Source organism: Piliocolobus tephrosceles, chromosome 19 (assembly GCF_002776525.5).
Source record: "Piliocolobus tephrosceles isolate RC106 chromosome 19, ASM277652v3, whole genome shotgun sequence".
NCBI classification, from domain to species: Eukaryota; Metazoa; Chordata; class Mammalia; order Primates; family Cercopithecidae; genus Piliocolobus; species Piliocolobus tephrosceles.
Genome location: NC_045452.1, coordinates 35059775 through 35080867, shown reverse-complemented (window position 1 = coordinate 35080867; position 21093 = coordinate 35059775). Strand labels below are relative to the sequence as shown.

The 21093-nt window shown below is 60.4% G+C and overlaps 1 protein-coding gene across 1 annotated transcript in view; it reads left to right on the top strand.

The window, feature by feature from the left end:
* Nucleotides 1-1590: 1590 nt before the first annotated feature.
* Nucleotides 1591-21093, top strand: part of AIRE (autoimmune regulator) — a 20812-nt gene continuing 1309 nt past the window's right edge. The window contains exons 1-14 of the mRNA XM_023192561.2: nt 1591-1766; nt 7376-10564; nt 10995-11169; nt 11417-11572; nt 11932-12006; nt 12749-12862; nt 14084-14229; nt 14417-14497; nt 15517-15632; nt 16731-16824; nt 17348-17530; nt 18129-18250; nt 18734-18836; nt 20786-20848. Coding sequence (XP_023048329.1) covers nt 10433-10564; nt 10995-11169; nt 11417-11572; nt 11932-12006; nt 12749-12862; nt 14084-14229; nt 14417-14497; nt 15517-15632; nt 16731-16824; nt 17348-17530; nt 18129-18250; nt 18734-18836; nt 20786-20848 — 1560 coding nt within the window. The 5' untranslated portion in view covers nt 1591-1766; nt 7376-10432. The remainder of the gene's footprint in view (nt 1767-7375; nt 10565-10994; nt 11170-11416; nt 11573-11931; nt 12007-12748; nt 12863-14083; nt 14230-14416; nt 14498-15516; nt 15633-16730; nt 16825-17347; nt 17531-18128; nt 18251-18733; nt 18837-20785; nt 20849-21093) is intronic.

The following is a 21093-nucleotide window of genomic DNA, read 5'->3' as shown; positions in this document are numbered from 1 at the left end:
TTTTTGTAATTTTAGCAGAGATGGAGGTTTCACCATGTTGGCCAGGCTGGTCTCGAACTCCTGACCTCAGGTGATCCGCCCACCTCAGCCTCCCAAAGTGCTGGGATCACAGGTGTGAGTCACTGCGCCCAGCCTATGTTTAACATCAAAATGAATCTATGCATATGTCTACAACTGAAGCCATGCTTATGCATGCAGATTAAACAGTGACACGCTGGACCCCACGCAGTCTGAGCACTCGGTCCTGGCTTTCCGTTGCTGACTGGCCCATCATCTGTGGAGAGGTACGCCCTGTCTCTCACCTGCCCCCACTGAGGGACATTTGGGTAGTTTCCATTCTTTTGTCCTCACTCTTAATCTCAGGGGACTCCCTTCCAGCCCCGAACTAGGCCACATTCTCCTGTATTCTCTGTGCCTCAGCAGGTCAGGAGCAGGTGGGGACGTGTGTGGGGAAGGGACGTCCCCAGAGCACCCTGGCCTCAGTGCCTGCTTCCACGGCCTGCAGTGGCTCAGGACCAGCACACCAGAGACCCAGCAGGGCTGAGCAATGGGACCTCAGGGCTGAGGATGCCGGAAGGGGGTTCCTGCAGAGCCCTGTGACCTGGAGACACCCTGTGTGTTTTCTGCACGTGTGGCTGTCACTTGAGGGCTGGCACCTTTCCCCAGCACTAACCCATCAGCACCTCTGGGGCCTGCTCCCCTTGTCTCTGGCCAGGTGGAGAGGCTGAGGGAGCCCTATTCTTTCTCTCATCCATGCAGGGGGTGTGTCCAGACCTCCTCCGGGGCAGGCCCTGGGCCGACGCTGGGAGAAAGCCAGCCAAGTCTCCCGGAAAAGTGGACCCACCAGGCAGGGCTGCGGCCCCGTGGCCAAGTGGGCTCTGGCGGGTTCTTCGGGGACCTGGGATAGCCGGGGGACCCTGCAGAGATACAGGGGCGAGGCCAGAAGGCAGGTCTGCTGGGCAGAGGGAGGGTTCCTCCATGGGGGGAACAGGGACTGGCTGCCCAGCAAAAGGCCAGCAATGAGGGGCTGGGAAGTCAAGCTGCACTGGGGTCTGGAGGAAGAGCAGGGGCTGGGCTGGGCCAGGAGGGGACCAAGGGTGCCGTGGCTTCCTTTCTGGTGTCGAGGGCCATGGGCGGCTGCCAGCGTAGAAGGCTCCTGAGGCCCCGCTGAGCACAGGCTCCTTCTTGGTGTGGGGGCTCTTCCTGCCCAGGGTGAGCCTGTAAACCAGCACAGCCCTGAGCACCTGAGTCAACCAGACGGGCAGGGCCCCAGGTGAGGACAGTCACAATGGGCCAGGGTGAGGATGCCCCTCGGCACACGTGGCCGTGTGCGGGTCCAGGCGACAGGCTCCTCCTGGGCCTCCTGCTGAGGACACCCCGCTTACCCACCCCCCTCTGTCAGGGCCACCGTCTGACTCTGGATTCAGGGTTGGCCGATGCGTTCTGGATCCTTTCATTGTCCTTCACCTCTGCACTGCTTCTTGGGGAGCAACCCTGTAGAAACCTCCCGTCAGCACCCAGCGCCCGGCGGTGGTTTCTTCCCTTCCTTTCGTTCTGGGCTTTCTGACTGTGGTGGAGCTGGCTGTGTGTGCGGCTTGTTTTTAACCCCTTCGGTGACAAGAGCTCTGACTACAAACCCCAGTGCTGATGGGGCCCGCGCCAGGGGTGGGGGTGCCAGAAGGCTGCTCCCTGGTGCCACACTGCAGACCCCTCGGTGCTGATGGAAGGCCCAGCAGGGGAGAGCCACCTACCCTGGCAGTGAGCAGGTGGGCAGAGGGAAGATGTGGAGGGTGGAAGGGAGAGGGCTCTGTTCTAGCAAGTCCTTGGAGACCCCTGCGTGGGTACCTTGGGCTCCCTCCAAGTGGTGCAATGGGAGCAGCACTGGAGCCCATCTGGTGGCGGTGTCCACACCCACCAGCACCTCCGCCGGGCAGGCTGGCAGAGGCCTGAGCTCAACCTTGGTCCTGGGTGTGGGCATTTCTGCAGGTTATGATGGGGGGGGCTCTGAGGAGGAGCCAAGAAGGGATTCCCCCCACCAAAAGCCTTGAGGGGTTCAAGTGGCCCCAAGGACGCAGCTCTAGAAATCAACAGGGTGACCCCAAGTTTCCCACAGAAATGCTAAGGACTCATAAGCACAGAAGCAAGGGGATCCCTGTGTGGCCGGACTCCAGAGTCATGGTTGTGTAGAGCCACTGTCACTGAGACCATGGGGGCCCAGGTGAGCCAATGGCCACACGAACCGTCGAAGGGGGAAGATGCAGAAACGGACCTCATGCCTGTGGACAGTTGGGCTTCGACCAAGGAACAAAGTCCATTCAATGGAGAAACGGGTATTTCCAGTGCCAGGGCAACTGGACATGCATCTGCAAAGGGATACACCTCAGCTCCTGCCTACTTCACACCATACACCTAAGTCAATTTGAGGCCAGGTGTGCTGGCTCATGCCTGTAATCCCAGCACTTTAGGAGGCTGAGGGGGGCGGATCAGTTGAGGCCAGGAGTTCGAGACCAGCCTGGCCAACATGATGAAACCCCGTCTCTACTAAAAATACACAAAAACTAGCTGGGCGTGGTGGCGCACGCCTGTAGTCCCAGCTACTTGGGAGGCTGAGGCAGGAGAATCGCTTGAAGCCGGGTGGCGGAGGTTGCAGTGAGCTGAGATCCCACCACTGCACTCCAGTCTGGGTGACAGAGCGAGACTCAGTCAAAGAAAAAAGTAAAAGAAAGTTTCTAGAACTTTCATTGAACTTTTAGAACATAAGAGAATATCTGTGTGAACTGGGGGTAGGCAAAGATTTCTTAGTGGGGGCACAAAAGCACTAGCCGTGAAAGAGAAATTGACGCACTGTGCTTTCTCGGAATGAAAAGCTTCTGCTCATTGTAGCGGAGGAAAAACATTTTTCTCGACCCTCATAATTTTTTTTTTTTTTTTTTGTGGTGGAGCCTCACTCTGTCGCCCCGCCTGGAGTGCCGTGGTGTGATCTTGGCTCACTGCAACCTCCGCCTCATGGTTTCAAGCGATTTTCCTGTCTCAGCCTTCTGAGTAGTTGGGATGACAGGCGCCAACCACCACACTGCTACTTTTGTATTTTTAGTTGAGATAGGGCTTTGCCATGTTGGCTAGTCTAGTCTTGAACTCCTGACCTCAGGTGATCCACCTGCCTCAGCCTCCCAAAGTGCTGGGATTATAGGCGTGAGCCACCGCGCCTGGCCCTAAATTCTTAGTTAGAATAGACCCCATGACAAAAAACAGATTTTAACAAGAGAAACAAACAGAAGTTTGTGAACATGCATATTTCACATGGAGAATCCACAGAATGAGTCGTTCTCCAAGAGATGACTTTGAATTCCAGCTTATGTAGCATCTTCAACCAAGGACAGTACATTTTTGGAGAAGTGACAAGGCAGAGGAAGACTTTGAGTCCCAAGGGCTGGCAGCTTATGGGAAGGCAGAGAATGGCAGATGGAGGCGCGTTGGGGAAGCTTGCTTGTGTAGATGGTGTTAGGCTGTTCTTGCTTCACTCTAGAGAGGTACCCAAGGCTGGGTAATTTATAAAGAAGGGAGGTTTCATCGGCTCACGGTTCTGCGGGCTGTACAAGCATGGTGCCAGCATCTGTTCAGCTTTTGAGGAGGCCTTGGGAAATTTGCGATCACAGTGGATGGCAAAGTGGGAACAGGCACTTCCCATGGTGACAGTGGGAGCAAGAGAGGGGGAGGTGTCACATGCTTTACACAAGCAGATAGCATGAGAACTCGCTTGTCACCAAAGCAATGGTACCAAGCTATTCTTTTTTTTTTTTTTTTGAGATGCAGTCTCGCTCTATCACCCAAGCTGGAGTGCAGTGGCCGGATCTCAGCTCACTGCAAGCTCCGCCTCCCGGGTTTATGCCATTCTCCTGCCTCAGCCTCCCGAGTAGCTGGGACTACCGGCGCCCGCCACCTCGCCCGGCTAGTTTTTTGTATTTTTTAGTAGAGACGGGGTTTCACCGTGTTAGCCAGGATGGTCTCGATCTCCTGACTTAGTGATCCGCCCGTCTCGGCCTCCCAAAGTGCTGGGATTACAGGCTTGAGCCACCGCGCCCGGCCAGGATTCCAATTTTTCTACGTTCTCACCAACACGTGTTATTTTCTGTTCTTTGATAATAGCCATCCTAGTGGGGGTAAAGTGGTATCTCATTTTATTAAATCGGCATTTCCCTAACGATTGATGATGTTGAGCATCTTTTCATGTGCTTGTTGGCCATTTGCCTATCTTCTTTGGAGAAATGTCTATTTTAGTCCTTTGCCCAGTTTTCAATTGGATTGTGTAAGAGTTTTCCATATGTTCTGGATGTTAGACCCTTATCAGATATGTGAGTTTTCAAATATTCGCCAGGGGGATTTTTCACTCTCCTGACAGTGTGCTTTATTGTATAAATATTTTATCATATTGTATTTTATTCTGAGACAGAGGTTCACTCTTGTTGCCCAGGCTGGAGCACAATGGCGAGATCTTGGCTCACTGCAACATCTGCCTCCCGGATTCAGGCAAATCTCCTGCCTCAGCCTCCCGAGTAGCTGGGATTACAGGTGCCCACCACCACGTCTGGCTGATTTCTTGTAGTTTTAGTACAGATGGGGTTTCATCATGTTGGCCAAGCTGGTCTCCAACTCCTAACCTCAGGTGATCCACCCGCCTTGGCCTCCCAAAGTGCTAGGATTACAAATATGAGCCACTGTGCCTGGCCTATAGAAACATTTTAATTTTGATGAAGTCTAATTTATTTATCTGATGTTTTTGGCATCATATCTAAGAAAATACTAACAAATCCATGTCATGAAGATTTATCTCAATGTTTCCTTCTAAGAGTTCTGTAGCTTTTACTTTTCTATGTAGGTTTTGGATCCGTTTGATTTACTGCCTAACTAACTTTTGACAAAGATATAAAAGAAATGTAATGGAAGAAATTTTAACAAATTGGATACCCATGGAGTGGGGGCAAAGAGTCTCAGCCTAGGTCTCACATCTTCTGTAAATATTAACTTGGAAGGGATCACAAAGATTTAAATGTAAATGTAAAATTATAAAACATTTAGAAAAAAACATAGGAGAAAATCTTCAGGATCTAGGGCTAGGCAAAGAATTCTTAGAGTTGACTCCAAAAGCACAAGAAAAGAAATGTAAAAGGAAAAGTTGATAAATTGGATTTCTTCCCAACTGAAGGCCGGCCTCGTAACTGAAGCATATGGTCCTGCTACGCCCGACACTGGGCTGGTGGGCTACCCGGATGGAAAAATATGTTTATCCAAGTATGGCCTGAGGTCTCCAAGGGCCATTCTGTGCCCTGCTGCAGGCAGCACCTGTTGTCATCCCTTCCTCCTGATTTTAGGCTTCCTGCTATTTACAATCCCTGGACGATGGGCTGTTGACTCTGGGATCAAAACAGAAAAGCAGGTGGGCCCCACGGTGGGCTGTGCAGTTCCAGATGGGTGTCCTGCCCAACCCCAGGGCACTGCACTCTCCAGGGCATTTGACCTAGTGCCCCTGGTGACTTCATGTCCTGCTGCCGACAGTGCACCGACCCCCAAAGTCACTCTTTGCATCTGTAGGAGCTTTGGTCCGTTCAGCATGAGCAGACTGGAGAGGGAGGAGAGAGGAAGGGTGGGCAGCAAAACCAGAGTGACTCAGAGTGTGTGACACTCAGCGTGAGAGGCACCTTGGTCCACCGTGCTGCTGCAAGAAAATCCTTAGACCAGGCAATTATAAACAGTAGAAATTGGCCAGGTGCGGTGGCTTATGCCTGTAATCCCAGCACCTTGGGAGGCCGAGGTGGACAGATCACGAGGGAGGCTGAGGCAGAAGAATCACTTGAACCCGGAATGCGAAGGTTGCAGTGAGCCAAGATTGCGCCACTGCACTCCAGCCTGGGCAACAGGGTGAGACTCCATCTCAAAAAGAAAAAAAAAAAAAAAAATTGAAATTCATCATTCACAGTTCTGGAAGCTGGGAAGTTCAAGATCAAGGTGCCACACCTGTTGAGGGCCTGTTGCCTTTTTCCTGGTTCCTAGATGGTACCTTCTACACATCCTCACATGGAGGAAGGGGCACAGGGGCTGGCCCCCCTCCTTTTTTTTGAGACAGAGTCTTGCTCTTTCGCCCAGGCTGGAGTGCAGTAGCGTGATCTCAGCTCACTGCAACTTCTGCTCCCAGGTTCAAGTGATTCTCCTGCCTCAGCCTCCGGAGTAGCTGGGATTACAGGTGTGCCACCACGCCCAGCTAATTTTTGTATTTTTACTAGAGATGGGGTTTCACCATGTTGGCCAGGCTGGTCTCGAACTCCTAACCTCAGTTGATTCACCAGCCTCGGCCTCCCAAAGTGCTGGGCTCATGGGCATGAGCCACTGTGCCCAGCCATCAGGCCCCTTTTATACAGGCCCCTTTTATACATCCATTCCTGAGGGCAGAGTCCTCACGACCTAATGACCTCCCAAAGGTCCCACTCCCTACTACTGTCACCTTGGGAGTGAGACCATAATGTAAGAATGCTGGGGGGTGACCAACATTCAGTACATAGCTGGTGGGCTTTGGGGGAGCAGAGGGCAGGGCACTGTTCTCCCAGGGCCTGTCCACTGAGAGGGCCCCAGCCCACCCACTGGGCCATTTGGTAAGACTGCCAGGCAGATGGTCAATTCTGCAAAAAAACGAAGAAAAAATCTGGCACCACAGCCCTCTAGTTCACTGAGAAAAGCGACCCTGTCTGGACACATACCCACAGTGGGATGCAGTGGAGAGGCCAGACCAGGGAACCTGAGGCCCAACCAATGGGGCAGGTTTGAGACAAGACTAGTAGGAGGGGAGGGGGTTCCCCCCCACCCAACGCCCTTGGCTGAGCAGGGGTGCTTCTGAGCTCACCAGTACTCGGAGCTGTCTCCCCGGCTTGGACACCTGTGTGGAATGGCCGTCCCGCCCTCAACAAGCGGAGGCAACTTCCTCTCTACAGTGAGGAAATCGAGGCCTGGTGAAGAAGCTGGCGGCCAGGAGCAGGCTAGGGTCCTCGCCAAGTGTCCTGAGGAGACCCACACCTCCTTTGATGCCAGACCACCTGGCCAGGCTGCAGAAGCAGGGCCCGGGGCCTCCAGGAACCAAGGCCTGGCCAGGGCTCCACATCCCCCGAGGCCATCCTGACTCAGACTCCTGGCCTCTGGGAGCCTGGCCCTTCCAGGGAGCTACAGAGGATGGAACCTCCAGCTAGAGCAGGAGAGAAGGCACGGAGTCCAGGCTTGTCTGAGGGGCCAAGGCCAAGTCCCCTCCAGCCCCTTCCCTGCTCTGCCATTAGGACCTGGCTCCTCCCGACTTCTGTACACATCACATAGGCAGCGTCCCCTCTCTTTGCAGGCTGAGAACATCTGATGTGACCTGGGCACCTGAGGGGCACCCAGCACAGCCGGAGCATGGACCTGAAAAACCTCCGTTCTTCCATGCATCAAGGTGAGTCATGGTTCTGCCTCTTAGCAGCTTCGTGACTCTGGCCAAGCTCCTCCCTGCAATGGGCCTCAGTTTCCACATCGTGGATGGCACTAATCACGATGAAACAACCTGAGGAGACCGTTCTGCTGATGGAGTGAGCAGAATCACAAAGCTCTCAAGGCCTAGCCCAGGGCGTGGCAGGCCCGCAGGCGTCCAAGGGAAAAGCACGGATGTGGGAGAAAGGGTTGCTGGGCCCTCCCGGCTCCAGCCGAGGACATGGGGCTCAGGGATAGAGCCCGATACTGTCCCAGAGCTCTGCTGCGCAGGCGCCTCTTGGGGAAAGTAAGACTCAGTCTCACAAAGGCCTCAGCCCCACTGAAGACAGGCCGATCCCCCAGTTCCTCACTCCGCTCCTGGGGTCTATGTCACCAAGGCCTCCTCCAGGGAGCCTTGGCAGCTCCAGATCCCCCGTGGGCAAGGGGCTGGGATGGAAAGCCCCACAGCATGGTGGAAAGTCCACAATTCTACAAGGGCCTCTTTGTTAACCTCCAGGCAAGAGGCTGGGTAACGCCTGCCCACAGGGGTCAGGCCCCAGCCCGATGACACAGGTGCACCCGCAAAGATTTCAGGTCTTTTTAAAAAAGTGAAGTGCAGACTTGGATCCTGCTTTGCAGTTTTTAATTCCCCTTTAACTATCTCTCGGCTAAGGCATCCACTGACTCACTTAACCATCTGGGGAGAGAAAAGCCACCAGGTTGCAGGGAGTGACTTCAGGGCAGGATGGCCTCAAAGGAGAGAAGAAAGCCGAGTTACCAGGAGCAACAGTTACTGGTCATCCCAAAGCTGCGTGCACTGGTTCCCTGGCACCCCAGGGACTTTTATGCATGAACTGTGGAGCCCGTGGGCCCGAGGGTTGCCATTGAACTTGACGTTAGTGAGCTCTCCCCACGCGAGAGCCTGCCCGTGGATGAACAAGGAGCAGGCAGGGATCCCGTGCAGAGCTGGGCTTCTGTACGACTTCCGCTTGCACTTACTTAAATATTTTAGCTGTAAATACAGAACTGCAGGGGAGAGGGCAGGAAACGCAGCGAGCAGCAGCCTGGCCTGGCTGGGGACAGGATGTGCCTGTTGGAGCGGGGACCGGCAAGGCAGGCAGGCGGGGGGCTTCCCTCTCGGGGTCATCGGAAGGCACAGCGCAGGGAGCGAGAGAACACACTCCACACGCCCAGGCATGGGCAGCACGAGGGCCCTGCTGCCAGCTCAGAGCTCCCAGGACATTCCACACAGGAGCCAGCCTGTCCCGACCCTGCACTGCCTGATACTCCACAGCCACCACTGGCTTTCTGAGATGGACCTCCTCCCCCATAGCTCCCCACGACGTCCCCAGCACCTGACCCCAGGCTGACCACCTCAGTCACCACCTCTGGCCCCACCTTCCTCCCCAGGTTTGTTCCCAAACACCCCCAGAGTCTTTTCCAGACGTGCAGAACGCTCAGGGCCTGGAGGCGGTAGGAGAAACCGAGACCGACCTCCGGTCTGGAGAAGAGGTGCCCGCCACTCCCCATCCTGGACTCTGGCTGCCCAACAGCAAACGGCACGCCTGCCCACGTGGGACTCTTGGTGACATCTCTCACCGCATCAGTTATCCCCTCAGCCCAGTGCTGCCCGGATTCAGCCTTCCTGGTACCTTCATCCACCCTTTAGCCCTAACCCTGCTGGCCAGGTCACTCCCTTCTCCCACTCAGTGGGAACACTCATGCCCAGAGTCCTCTGGTTCTCTGCAGCCTGCACACAGGGCCTGCCTCCCTGGCTGACCGCAAAGACAAGGGGACTGTGTTACCAAGGCCTCCCAGTGAGGCCACCCTACTCCAGGCCATGCCTGCGTGGCCGCCACAGCCTCAGCATCATTGCAGGCCCCAGGCCTCTGCACCTGCTCCTGCTTCACTGGGGGCATTGTCCCCACCCATGTCCACCTGGGACCTTTGACTCCTGCCCACTGCAGCTCCCCTCCAGGACACCTTCCCAGATGCCCCTGGAAGCTCCTGTCCAGGCCACAGCATCCCTCAGCCTCTGTCACTGGTCCTAGGACGATCCCTAGGGAGCTCTCCCTCGGGACCACACTCAGGAGCCCCCTTGTGGGGCCCGCCATCTTCCTTCTAAAGCACCTGGAGGAAGGAAGTAGGGGGTCAATGTGAGCCTCAGTCCCCAGGCGAATGCGCCCCTTTTAACAATTAGGGAACTGAGGCTCAGAAAAGGAAAGGGCTTGCCTGGCGTCACACAGCCAGCCTAAGATGGTGAAGTCAGGAGCCTCCCCGGCGACGCCCAGGGCTGCTGTATGTCTCCTCCATCAGACTGGGCCTCCATCCTCCTCCCACAGCCCCAGGCGGGCCCCTGAGTAGGGGCTTTCAGCTTGCGTGGAGGTCCCCCAGGGACACCACCCCGATCCAGCCTCCATGGAGGTTCTTGCCGGCCACTGGGAGGGGCCATTGCACCCCGGGCAGCCCCTGCCAAGGGCCCTGAGGCCCGAGCCTCCCCGCCGAGGGTACCTGTCCCGGCTTTGCCCCATTCGAGCAGGGCCCTCGGGGAGGCAGGACAGGGCCACATTGGGAAGTGAGAGGCCCCTGAGTCCCGCGCAGAGCAAGTCTCCGTCCCCAGCCCCCAAAGCAGCTGCCCTGGTGGGTGAGTCAGGCGGGTCCGGAGACTTCCCAGGAGCGAGGGAGGGAGAGCAGCGCCTACATCACAGGGAAGCGTCCCCGCGGGAGACTCTGGCCCTGATTGGGCGCCGGGGCGGAACGGCCTTTGCTCTTTGCGTGGTCGCGGGGGTATAACAGCGGCGCGCGGGGCTCACAGACCCAGGGAGACCGGCGGGCGCACGGCCGGCGCGGACGCCCCACAGCCCGGCCCGGACCCGAGGCCAGGCGAGGGGCTGCCAGTGTCCCGGGACCCACCGCGCCCGCCCCAGCCCCGGCTCCCCGCGCTGACCCCATGGCGGCGGACGCAGCCCTGCGCCGGCTTCTGAGGCTGCACCGCACGGAGATCGCGGTGGCCGTGGACAGCGCCTTCCCACTGCTGCACGCGCTGGCCGACCACGACGTGGTCCCCGAGGACAAGTTCCAGGTGGGCCGCCCACCCGCCCTCCACGGCCCCCAGGCCCTGTGAGCCAGGGAGAGTCCCCAGGGAAGTTCCAGGAGGACCCCGCCCCATGCCTCCCGCCCCTCCAGATCCCCAGGCCCCTCCAGCCTTTCCCAACTCCTTCACGGCAAGGAGTCAGGGCGTCCCTGAGGACAAGTTAGAAGTTGGTCCCCTTCTCCCAGCTGTCCCCACACCTCACCCCCAAGCCAAGGGAATGGCCTCCAGGTTCCCCCAGTCCCACCCTCAACACCCTACACCACCACCTGACCCCACCACAAGCCAAGGAGATAGGCGCGGAGCTGCCCAGGTCGCCAGCACCTCTGCCTGGGAGCTCCACCCTCTAGTCGTGGTGGAGATGGGCAGGCCACAGGGTGTGGGGGACCACGGCAGGGACCCTCATGCCACCCCACTGCAGGAGACACTTCGTCTGAAGGAAAAGGAGGGCTGCCCCCAGGCCTTCCACGCCCTCCTGTCCTGGCTGCTGACTCAGGACTCCACAGTCATCCTGGACTTCTGGAGGGTTCTGTTCAAGGACTACAACCTGGAGCGCTATGGCCGGCTGCAGCCCATCCTGGACAGCTTCCCCAAAGGTGGGTCCTGGTGGGCTCGGCCATGCTGGGGGCCTGGGGCAGCTGCTGTCACCTGCTCAGCCCAGCTGGACTGGAACCAGAGTGATGTTTGAGGACCCTGTGGGTGATGTCCCAGGACCATCTTGGATCCTAAGAGGCAAAGGGGCCAGGCCTCACCCACCTGGCCAGGGTGTCCAGTTTCTGGGGCCCACCCTCCCCCTGGAGTAAACCCTGAGGTTGGGACCCTGCTCCTGCCCCTGAGCTGCAGATGTGGACCTCAGCCAATCCCGGAAGGGGAGGAAGCCCCCGACCGTCCCCAAGGCTTTGGGACCACCACCCAGACTCCCCACCAAGAGGAAGGCCTCAGAAGAGCCTCGAGCTGCCGCGCCAGCAGCCCTGACTCCAAGGGGCACCTCCAGCCCAGGTACCCCACAGGGGAAGCCAGCCGGGGTCTCCAGTCTTCCCTGCGAGCCCATGCCCCCTCCCCACCCGGGCTCCCACCCACTGGGCGTGGAGCCAGCCTGCCTGGGGCTGTGGGGGTCTCCTCTGGGTACTAGACCAACACACTGGACCAGCCTCTCAGCTCCCTCCTGCCTGAAGGGTGCCCTCCCCAGGGCTGGCAAAGTAGGCAGGCGGGTTTCATTTTACTGATGAGAAACCAGAACCTGGCAAAGGGAATACCCAGCACTGGGTCCCCCCACCCCTCCCTCCTCCGGCCCCTGCCCACCAGCACTCACCCCCACCGAGAGGGGAGGCCAGGCTGCCCCCAGCTCCCCTGTTCAGGCTCTCAGCTGAAGGCCAAGCCCCCCAAGAAGCCGGAGAGCAGCACAGAGCAGCAGCGTCTTCCACTTGGGAACGGTGAGTGGGGCCCAGTGGGAGCGCCTCCCTTCTGCCTGGCCAGGGGCAAGGGGTCAGGGGTCAGAGCAGGGCCTGCCCTCTGAGACCCTGTCCTAGGGGCTGGGGACATGCTGGCGTGGCGTGTCATTCCAAGGGCCTAAGCTGCACCACCAGACCCAGGAAGGGGATACCCTGGGTCCAAGCATGATCTTGCCAGTCGCCCCTGCCCCCACTGCACCCTGGTTCTGGGACCCCTTCTCAGGTACTTCTCTGGCCATCCACTCCCTGTCCTTCAGGACCAGTCCAGACATGGCTTCCTCCAGAAAATCATCCCTGGCCCCCAGCTGCATGCAGGCTGAACCCTTCCTGTCCCCTTCTCCTTCCTTCCCAGGGCACTGGACTCCAGAGAACCCCTATGCCCACTGCTGTCCTCCCTGAGGGCAGAGCCTCCCAGCACAACACAGGGCCCATGTCATGGCAGGGGCTGGTCGTTGGGCATTCCTTCTTCTCCACTGTGCCAGCTCTGCTGACACTGCCACCCCCAGCACACGCACACATGGGTGCACACACGAACACACACGTTCTCATGTCTCTGCCCTTACCTGCGGGCTGTCTGCACAAGGCGGGGCTGGGTTCCCTCCTCGGCCTGCCCTGGCTGGAAGGAAAGGGCTCTGCAGCCCCGTACTGCCTGCTCCTGGCATAGACTTTGTGCTCGGGAACTGTCTTCCCCATGGGTGACCCCAATGGGTGCTCCCTTTCCCAGGGATTCAGACCATGTCAGCTTCAGTCCAGAGAGCTGTGGCCATGTCCTCTGGGGACATCCCGGGAACCCGAGGGGCCGTGGAGGGGATCCTCATCCAGCAGGTGTTTGAATCAGGTAGACGCTGTGGTGGGGAGATGGGACTGACGGAGAGACCCAGGCTCCAAGATGGAAGGAGGATCACGCCCCTCTGCGCCCTTCCGCGCCCCCCTCCACGCCCCTCCACACCCCTTTGCACCCTGGTGGTCCCACAGCAGGCGGGGCTGTCGCTCATGTAGCCAGAGTTTCTGCCTGTGGTTCTGATGACTTTGGAGGAGGAGGGTGGGCACTGAAGTCTCCCTGTCGGGGCACCTTCTGCAAGGCCGGTGGTCCAGGCCCACATCCCAGCCCGGAATGCGCTGCACCCCCAGTTACCTCCATCTATGTGCATGGGCCCTCCTGGGCCATGGGGCTGCATCCTTAGAAAGTTCTGTCTGTGCTGCTGAGACCCTCCAGGGTGTCTGCACTCTTCAACCAGGACAGCCTGCAGGGTCCTCACCCCCCATTCCCTGGCCGGCCTGCAGCGTCCTCATCCCCCATTCCCTGGCCAGCCACTGACCCCATGCAATCACCAGTGCCATCTGGCCAGGGCACAGCAGGGCTGCTGGTGGCAGACCCATCGTGCCATCAGGCGTTCCATCTACAGTCCCTGCCATGGCGTCTCCTCGGTGCTGGGCATGGGCTGGGAACACCAGGCACAGCCAGGGCCCTGGTCTTGCACTTCTGGGTGGTCCCAAGGCCCACTGTGTTACTTCCTAAGGCTCTTGGATCAAATGGCACAAACTGGGAAGCTTGAAATGACAGAAATGCCAACATCAAGGTGTCTCGACACCACACTCCCTCTGCAGGTTGTAGGGAAGAATCCTTTCTTGTCCCTCCCAGCTGCTGGTCGTTTTGGGGGTATCCCTGTGCCCCTTGTTCCTGGGCTCGGGGTCCCACCACTCCAGTCTCTGCCTCTGCGGTCTCACAGCCGTCGTCTTTACAAGGGCACCAGTCATTGAACTTATGGTCCAGTGTGACCTCATCTTAACGAATCACATCTATAATGACCCCAATTCCAAGTAAGGACACACTGAGGTTCTAGGTGAACGTGAACTTTGGGGGACACTATTGAACACCCTGGTGTAGACCCGGGACAATCCCCAGGCCCCAGACTCGACTGGGGTGGGGGCGGGCTGGAGGAACGCAGGCTGTGCGAACTCCACCTGTCTCTGCTAGACCCCAGTCCGGGGCCTACACGACTGCCAAGGCAGGTCCTGCTGGGTAGGTGAGCCAGGACCAGCCGGCATCTCCTCCCAGGGGGCTCCAAGAAGTGCATCCAGGTCGGGGGGGAGTTCTACACTCCTGGCAAGTTCGAAGACCCCGGTGGTGGGAAGAACAAGGCCCGCAGCGGCGGTGGCCTGAAGCCTGTGGTTCGAGCTAAGGGAGCCCAGGGCGCTGCCCCCGTAAGCACCTGACCCTCCCTGGGGAGCCCGGCTCTTGATGCACCCCCACCCCAGGAACAGCATTGCCTCTGGGGGAGTGGCTCTGCTGGGGGGCTGGTGGCTGCTGCCGAGAGACGCCTGGTGCCACAGCCATGTGTACCCTCGCTGCTCAGGCTGCCCCCATTGCTGACGCCCCTCTTCCTTGCAGGGTGGAGGTGAGGCTAGGCTGGGCCAGCAGGGCAGGGTTCCCGCCCCTCCGGCCCTCCCCAGTGACCCCCAGCTCCACCAGGTAATGCCCTAGACCACAGGAGGGGCCCCTGTTTTCCCTCTTCCCTCGGGTGGGTCCTGCTGCCTCTGCCTTGACCTGGGCACTCAGGGATGAGCCCTGGGGCCTGAGCCCCTCCCACAGGGCAGAGCTCTTTTCCTTTAACAGACAGTATTTTCTCCTGATAATATACAATTGTAATATTTTAAATAAGTCAGAGAGAGTGAGGTCCTCTCAGGCTCTTAAAAGCACAGCGTTTGGTCCAGGCTGTACGCACTGTTCTCAGCTGGGCCCACGGGTGGGCCGGGCACCCCTGCTACAGCCAGGAGCTTGAGGGTCCACTGGGAATGCCAGGCTCGCCCTTGGTCTCCAGCATGGTTTCCTAATGGGGTAGAAGCAGTGTGGTGGGTGCCTGCCATGGTGGGTTACAGATCTTGACCACTTGGCACCAGGGTCTCTGTGGGGCCCTGGCACTTAGGAGTGACAGGGCCCAGTCCTGCCCTGCAGGGGCACCCAGGCTGGCAGGTGTCTGGGGGATTGTTAGAATAAGTAAGGTCATTGCTGAGCAGGACCAGCCTAGTCTGGCTGTCTGGAGGGATTCTGGAGGAGGTGGTACCTGGGAGACCCCTGAAGGCACAGCAGGCACCATCCAGGCAGGGCACAAGGAGGGTGGGGGCTGCAGGTGGAGGAGTCAGCAGGTGCTGAGGTCAGGAGAGACCTCCCTGGGCCTGGCCCCACTGCCCTGTGAGGAAGGGTGCATGTGGTGGGTGTACAGTTCCAGGGCCCCTGGAACACAGCAGCCCGTGAGAAACCGGGTTTTGTTCCCAGTAGGGATGGCCCCGAGGGGTGTCCGTTAGAGACCAGATGGATGGGGAACAGGTGGTCAGGGCGGAATTTCAGGCCCTGGCAGCATGGGAACAGGGCAGAGACTGGGGAGTTCAGGTACCCAGAGATGCTGGGGGAGCCGTTTTGGGAAGGAGGTGGCTCTCAGGAGGGTGCTGCCCCCCAGCCCAGTCTGCATGGGCGTCTCTTGCCTGTGCCAGAAGAACGAGGACGAGTGTGCTGTGTGCCGGGACGGCGGGGAGCTCATCTGCTGTGATGGCTGCCCTCGGGCCTTCCACCTGGCCTGCCTGTCCCCTCCACTCCGGGAGATCCCCAGGTGAGCCTGCACCTCTGCCAGCGCAACCAGGTCACCCCAGTTCACAGCCACCTCCACCCACTGACCCTGAAGGGAAGCCTCCCCATCCGTGATGGAAGGGGGCTCTGAGTCAGGTCACTGGGCCATGGGGCCAGGGCCTAGGGTTTTCCCACCCTGCCGCCTGCCTCCCAGCCTGGCCACACCGGCTGCCCAGCTGGGCCCCTGAGGGCAGCAAAGAAGAACAGAGGCCCTGGGTGAAGATGCCACCCTGTCCAAGCTCATCCCAGGCTGCAGCCCACGCCCCCATGGGTGGCCGGCCCCTACCCCCAAGCCCCGCCCCAGAGTCCCATCCCAGACAGGGCTGGGGCGCACAGAGGCCACAGAGCTGCGACCCCAAGGGCAGGTGGGAGCTCGTCCACCAATGCACAGGACCCCGGGCTTGGTGGCGGCGGGAGGCCTCCTCTGTGTTCACATCCCAGCACTCCCTCCCCACAGCCCACCGAGCCCTGCCCTCACTCCAACCCCACAGGACGTGGCAGTCTGTGGGAGGAAGAGCTCTGGGAGCAGTGGGGACCCATGCTCAGGCGAGGCTCTGCCCCAGCCCCTGAGTGGCTGTCACCAGGCCCCCTCTCAGCCTCTTGCGTCATCACTAGAATAAGGGGCGCAGCCAGGGGCCTCGCTCGGCTCCTTCTGAAGCCGTCCTCCTTGCTGTCCCTTCCTGCCCTTGTCACCTCCCATTCTGCTGGGTGCCATTCCCCTTAATGAAACGGGGTGGGTCCTGGGACATAAACAGTCAGCTTTGGGGGTCCCCGGCAGGGCCCAGCCCTGAGAGGCAGGCAGAGCCACTGTGGGCTCGCAGGTGTTGGGGATTCCTGGGGTTCATCAGAGAGCACGCCAGGGGGACCCTGATCGCGCTGGCCAGGGCCACCCCACTAAGGGTAAATGTCCCCCTCGGGGCTCTCCCTTCCTGTGTCTCTGCCCGTCTCCCTGCTGTGCCTCGGTTTCCCCTCCGTAAAAGGACATGGTGCGGCGGAGCCCCCGAGCCCCACCCGTGGGTTTGGGGATCTGTCACCTGCTATCTTGTTCTGCATGTCTCTTGACTGGTGGACGCACGAGCAGTGGGACCTGGAGGTGCTCCGGCTGCCTGCAGGTCCAGGAGATGCAGCCCCGGACAGAGGAGCCCCGGCCCCAGGAGCCACCCGTGGAGACCCCGGTATGGCCATGCCCCCTTCTAGGCCGGGCCATCCCTCCTGTCTGTCTGTCCCCTGGAGTCCTGTGGGACAGGCCTGCCCCAGCTGTAGCACTGTGCCCCTCATGCCCACGCCTGGGCCTTGTGGTCCCCTGCGGTGGAGCCCCCATCATGGTTCCCATAGGCCGAAACCCAGCTCTCCTGGCTGCGGATCCACCCCTGGGGAGGCACTATGAGCACTGATAACGGCCCTGGAAGATGTGCTCATCGTTCTGCTGCTGTGAAGACAGGAGGGCTACTGTGCACGGGCCCAGTGTTCCCTCTGACAGCCCTGAGGGCCAGGGGGCCCCTCGTGTGTAGATGGGGGAGGAGGGAGGACCACAGAGCCTGCCACAGGCCTTTCCCACTCAGTGTGGACACCTTCTACCACACCGGCCCTCCACCCCCACCCTGCTGCCCCGGGTTTCCGGGTCCCAGCAGTCACTGACTCCCGGGTGGTGCCCGGCAGGTGCCCACTGCCCCTCTGATGCTGACCCTTGGGTTCCAGCTCCCTCCAGGGCTTAGGTCGGCGGGAGAGGAGGTGAGAGGTCCACCTGGGGAGCCCCTAGCTGGCATGGACACGGCTCTTGTCTACAAGCACCTGCCAGCCCCGCCTTCTGCAGCCCCCCTGCCAGGGCTGGACTCCTCGGCCCTGCACCCCCTACTGTGTGTGGGTCCTGAGCGGCAGCAGGTGAGCGGGGAGTGCAGGTCAGGGTGGGCTCTTCAGGGAGCCCAGGACCTACATGGTGGATGAATTCACCTGAAACAGGAGGAGAGGGAGGCCAGGCGAGACAGGGTCTGGGAGGCACAGGGCTTGGGGCTGTGGGGGGAGCGTGGGGGGCTTCACGGAAAAGGGGAGGCTCCTGGCCCTCCACTCCAGCTCCTGGCCCTGGGCATTACTGCTCCCCTCATAAGGCAGGACAATGAAGGGGGGGATGGCCCAGCGCACATGGGAGCCCGCGCCGCCCTGCCTCAATTCCCTTCACTGCAGTCCTGTGGGCACCGCCCTTCAGGAGACTCCTGCACTCAGCCCCAAAGGAGGCCGGGCCGGCCAAGCGGGAGAGAGGTGTGGGCACCAGGCTTGCCTGAGGGTGCTTGGGTCTCCCCTGCCTCCTGTGGATGGGACTGGTCCCGCTGTCCTGCAGCCTTGGCTGCACCATGAGGCGTCCCACTTGCACCCAGACCCGCTGTCCAGCCCTGGGTGATCCCAGGGGAGAGCACAGAGGGCTCGGGTTCAGCTGCGTTTCCCCCCGGCCCCCTGCGTCACCCCACGGGGTTGCCTCCCACAGAGTCCAGCTCCTGGTGCGCGGTGCGGGGTGTGCGGAGATGGTACGGACGTGCTGAGGTGTGCTCACTGCGCTGCCGCCTTCCACTGGCGCTGCCACTTCCCGGCGGGCACCTCCCGGCCCGGGTGAGTGTGGTTGGCATGGAGGCCCAAACCCACACCCACACCATACAGCTCAAACCACACCCCATCCACACCCTACACCCTATACTCATCCCACACCCCCACCCACCCCACACCCTACACCCCACCCCATAACCTGCACCTCACCCCACCCACACCCCCACCCACACCCTACACCCCACCCCACACCCACACCCTATACCCCACCCACACCCTACACCCTACCCACACCCGACACCCCACCCCATAACCTGCACCCCACCCCACCCACACCCCCACCCACACCCACAGCCCCCACCCCCACCCTGCACCCACACCCGACACCCACATCCCACACTTCAAACCCACATCCTACACCCCACCTCATATCCTGCACCTCACCCACACCCCACACCCAACACCACCTCCCAGCACCCCACACTCCATACCCCGGAGGTGGCACTCCTGCTACCCCCAAGCCTGGCAGCCCCTCATCCTCTGCTGCAGGACGGGCCTGCGCTGCAGATCCTGCTCAGGAGACATGACCCCAGCCCCTGTGGAGGGGGTGCTGGCCCCCAGCCCCGCCCACCTGGCCCCCGGGCCTGCCAAGGTCAGTGCCGCAGGAACCCTCCACGAGTGCTGGTGGTGGGGGTGGGGGACCCCTCGGGTTGGGGTGGGGGGAGCACATCTCAGGGCAAATCCTGGGTGCCAGCTTCGAGGGTTTGCACCATACGCACTGACCATGTGCTCGTTATTTGTAGACAGTAATTTCCCTTTAAACCTAATTCTTTTTGGCAACTTAAATATAGTTAAAAGGAAGCTTCCTCCAGGGTTGGTGACTGACATCACGGTTGGTTGTGTGGCCGCCTCACAGCACAGGCCTGAGAGTCTCACCAGGGTGCCCTGGTGGGGTGAGGGGAGGGCAGGAGTGCCAGGCCTGCAGGAGCAAATCCCTACCCCGTCTGACCCCTCCAGGCTGTCTCACCCGCAGTCCTCCCTGGGGCCAGGATCCACCCCACTGTGTGGCCGGAGCCTCTCCGAGAGGCAAAGCAACCGTGGGTCCAGCCAGCAGCTCTTCGTTTCCTCCTGCTCTGCTGTCGGACAGGACCCGGGTGGTGGGGAGACCCCTGACTGCTGGGGTGGCCTGGCTGAGTCACTGCTGCAGGAGCCTCTGGGGTGGTGGACTCTTGCCCCGACTGTCCCCAGCAGAGGCCTCCTGAGCACATCCCAGCCACCGAGGAGCCTTTAGGGATCCTGGGGTGATTACATGTCCCACCTGCTCCACTGGCCCACGCACGTTCCCAGCTCTGCCTCCACCGCCTATACACCGTGTGGTGACGGGCCACCCCGGCGTAGTACTCCCAGGCGGGCGACGGGCCACCCTGGCATGGTGCTCCCCGGGAGGGTGACAGCCTGCCCCAGCGTGGTACTCCCCGGGCACGTGACAGGCTGCCCCGGCATGCAGGCTCTGGCCTGGCATGGCACAAGCCTCAGACCAAGGCCTGCCCTTGGGGCTTTTGTGGAACAGTGGCGTGGCCCACAGCTGTCACTGTCCCCTTCCTTCTAGAAGCCTCCTTCCTCACACCACCCACCTGGAGTCGGGGTCCAGCCAGGCCTATGCAGATGCCCCTCCGCAACCCCAGGCAGCTTTCTTGCAGCTGCTCCTGCAGCGGGTACCTCGTCATTAACCCACTGGGTTCTGTCTTTGAACAGCGGAGGCCTCTTTGTTTCCACTGTGGTGTGAAGTGTAACGCCATGTTAGAGGAAAAGTTCTGGCTGGCCTTGGCCCCTCCCCAGCCTGCCCCCTTCCCCCAGGGTGGTTGGGTGTGCCCCCAGACCCCGTCCTGAGCAGGTCTCCCACCCACTGGCAGCACCCTTAGGACCAGGGAGCATCCAGGGGCTTTCCCCTCCAGACTGGACAGCCCCTCCCTCAGCCACGCAGGGCTGCAGGGCCTTGCAGCGCCAGTGTTCACCCGAGTGGAGGAGCTGGGATGTGGCTGTTTGGGGCTACCAATGGGCAGTTCCACAGGGTTCAATTTAATATGGTCTCCTGTTTGCTGGGGGTGCCCGCCTGGGGACCTTCCCCCACTCTGGCCGCTTGCCCATGGTGTGGGCTGGCCCTGGGGGTGCTTGTCAGGGGCGGGGGTGGCAAGGACCAGGCACTTTCCTCTCTGGGCCTCAGACGTCCCCTCTCAGAGTGGGACTTCCTTGCTGGTTCCCTGAGCGCCCTCGCTTTCCCCAGGAGGCCACATGGTGTGGAGGCTGTCTGGGGGCCGTGGGCAGCTGGCCGTGGGCAGTGAGCAGGACCCTGGGCAGGCAGCCCCAGCCCCATCATGCCCATGTAGCCCTGTGCCCCCACCCCCAATGGAGCTGGGTGTAAGAATTCCCATCTCAGCGTAGCGGGGAAATACCGCCGTGGCCCCTAGGCCCTGCGGCCTCTGTGTCCCCATCTCAGTGTAGGGGGGAAATACCGCCGTGGGCCCTAGGCCCTGCGGCCTCTGTGTCCCCCACCAGGGCTGTGGGAGTGGGAGCTGACCTCTTCTTTTTCCCGGGTTCCAGGATGACACTGCCAGTCAGGAGCCCACTCTGCACAGGGATGACCTGGAGTCCCTTCTGAGCGAGGTAATGCCTCCCCTGGCCTCGGCTGCACCTGCTGCTCCTCCACTCCCCCTCCCCTGCCTCAGCAGGCACCCAGGCCCCCCACTGTGGGCACACTGAGGACTGCCAGCCCCCGCTGCTCCTGAGCCATGGAAACTCAGGCTGTCCCTCCGCCACCAACCAGGAGCCCCAGTGCTGCTGAGCCCCTGGCATCCCCCCACAGGAGCCCCAGTGCTGCTGAGCCCCTGGCATCCCCCCACAGGAGCCCC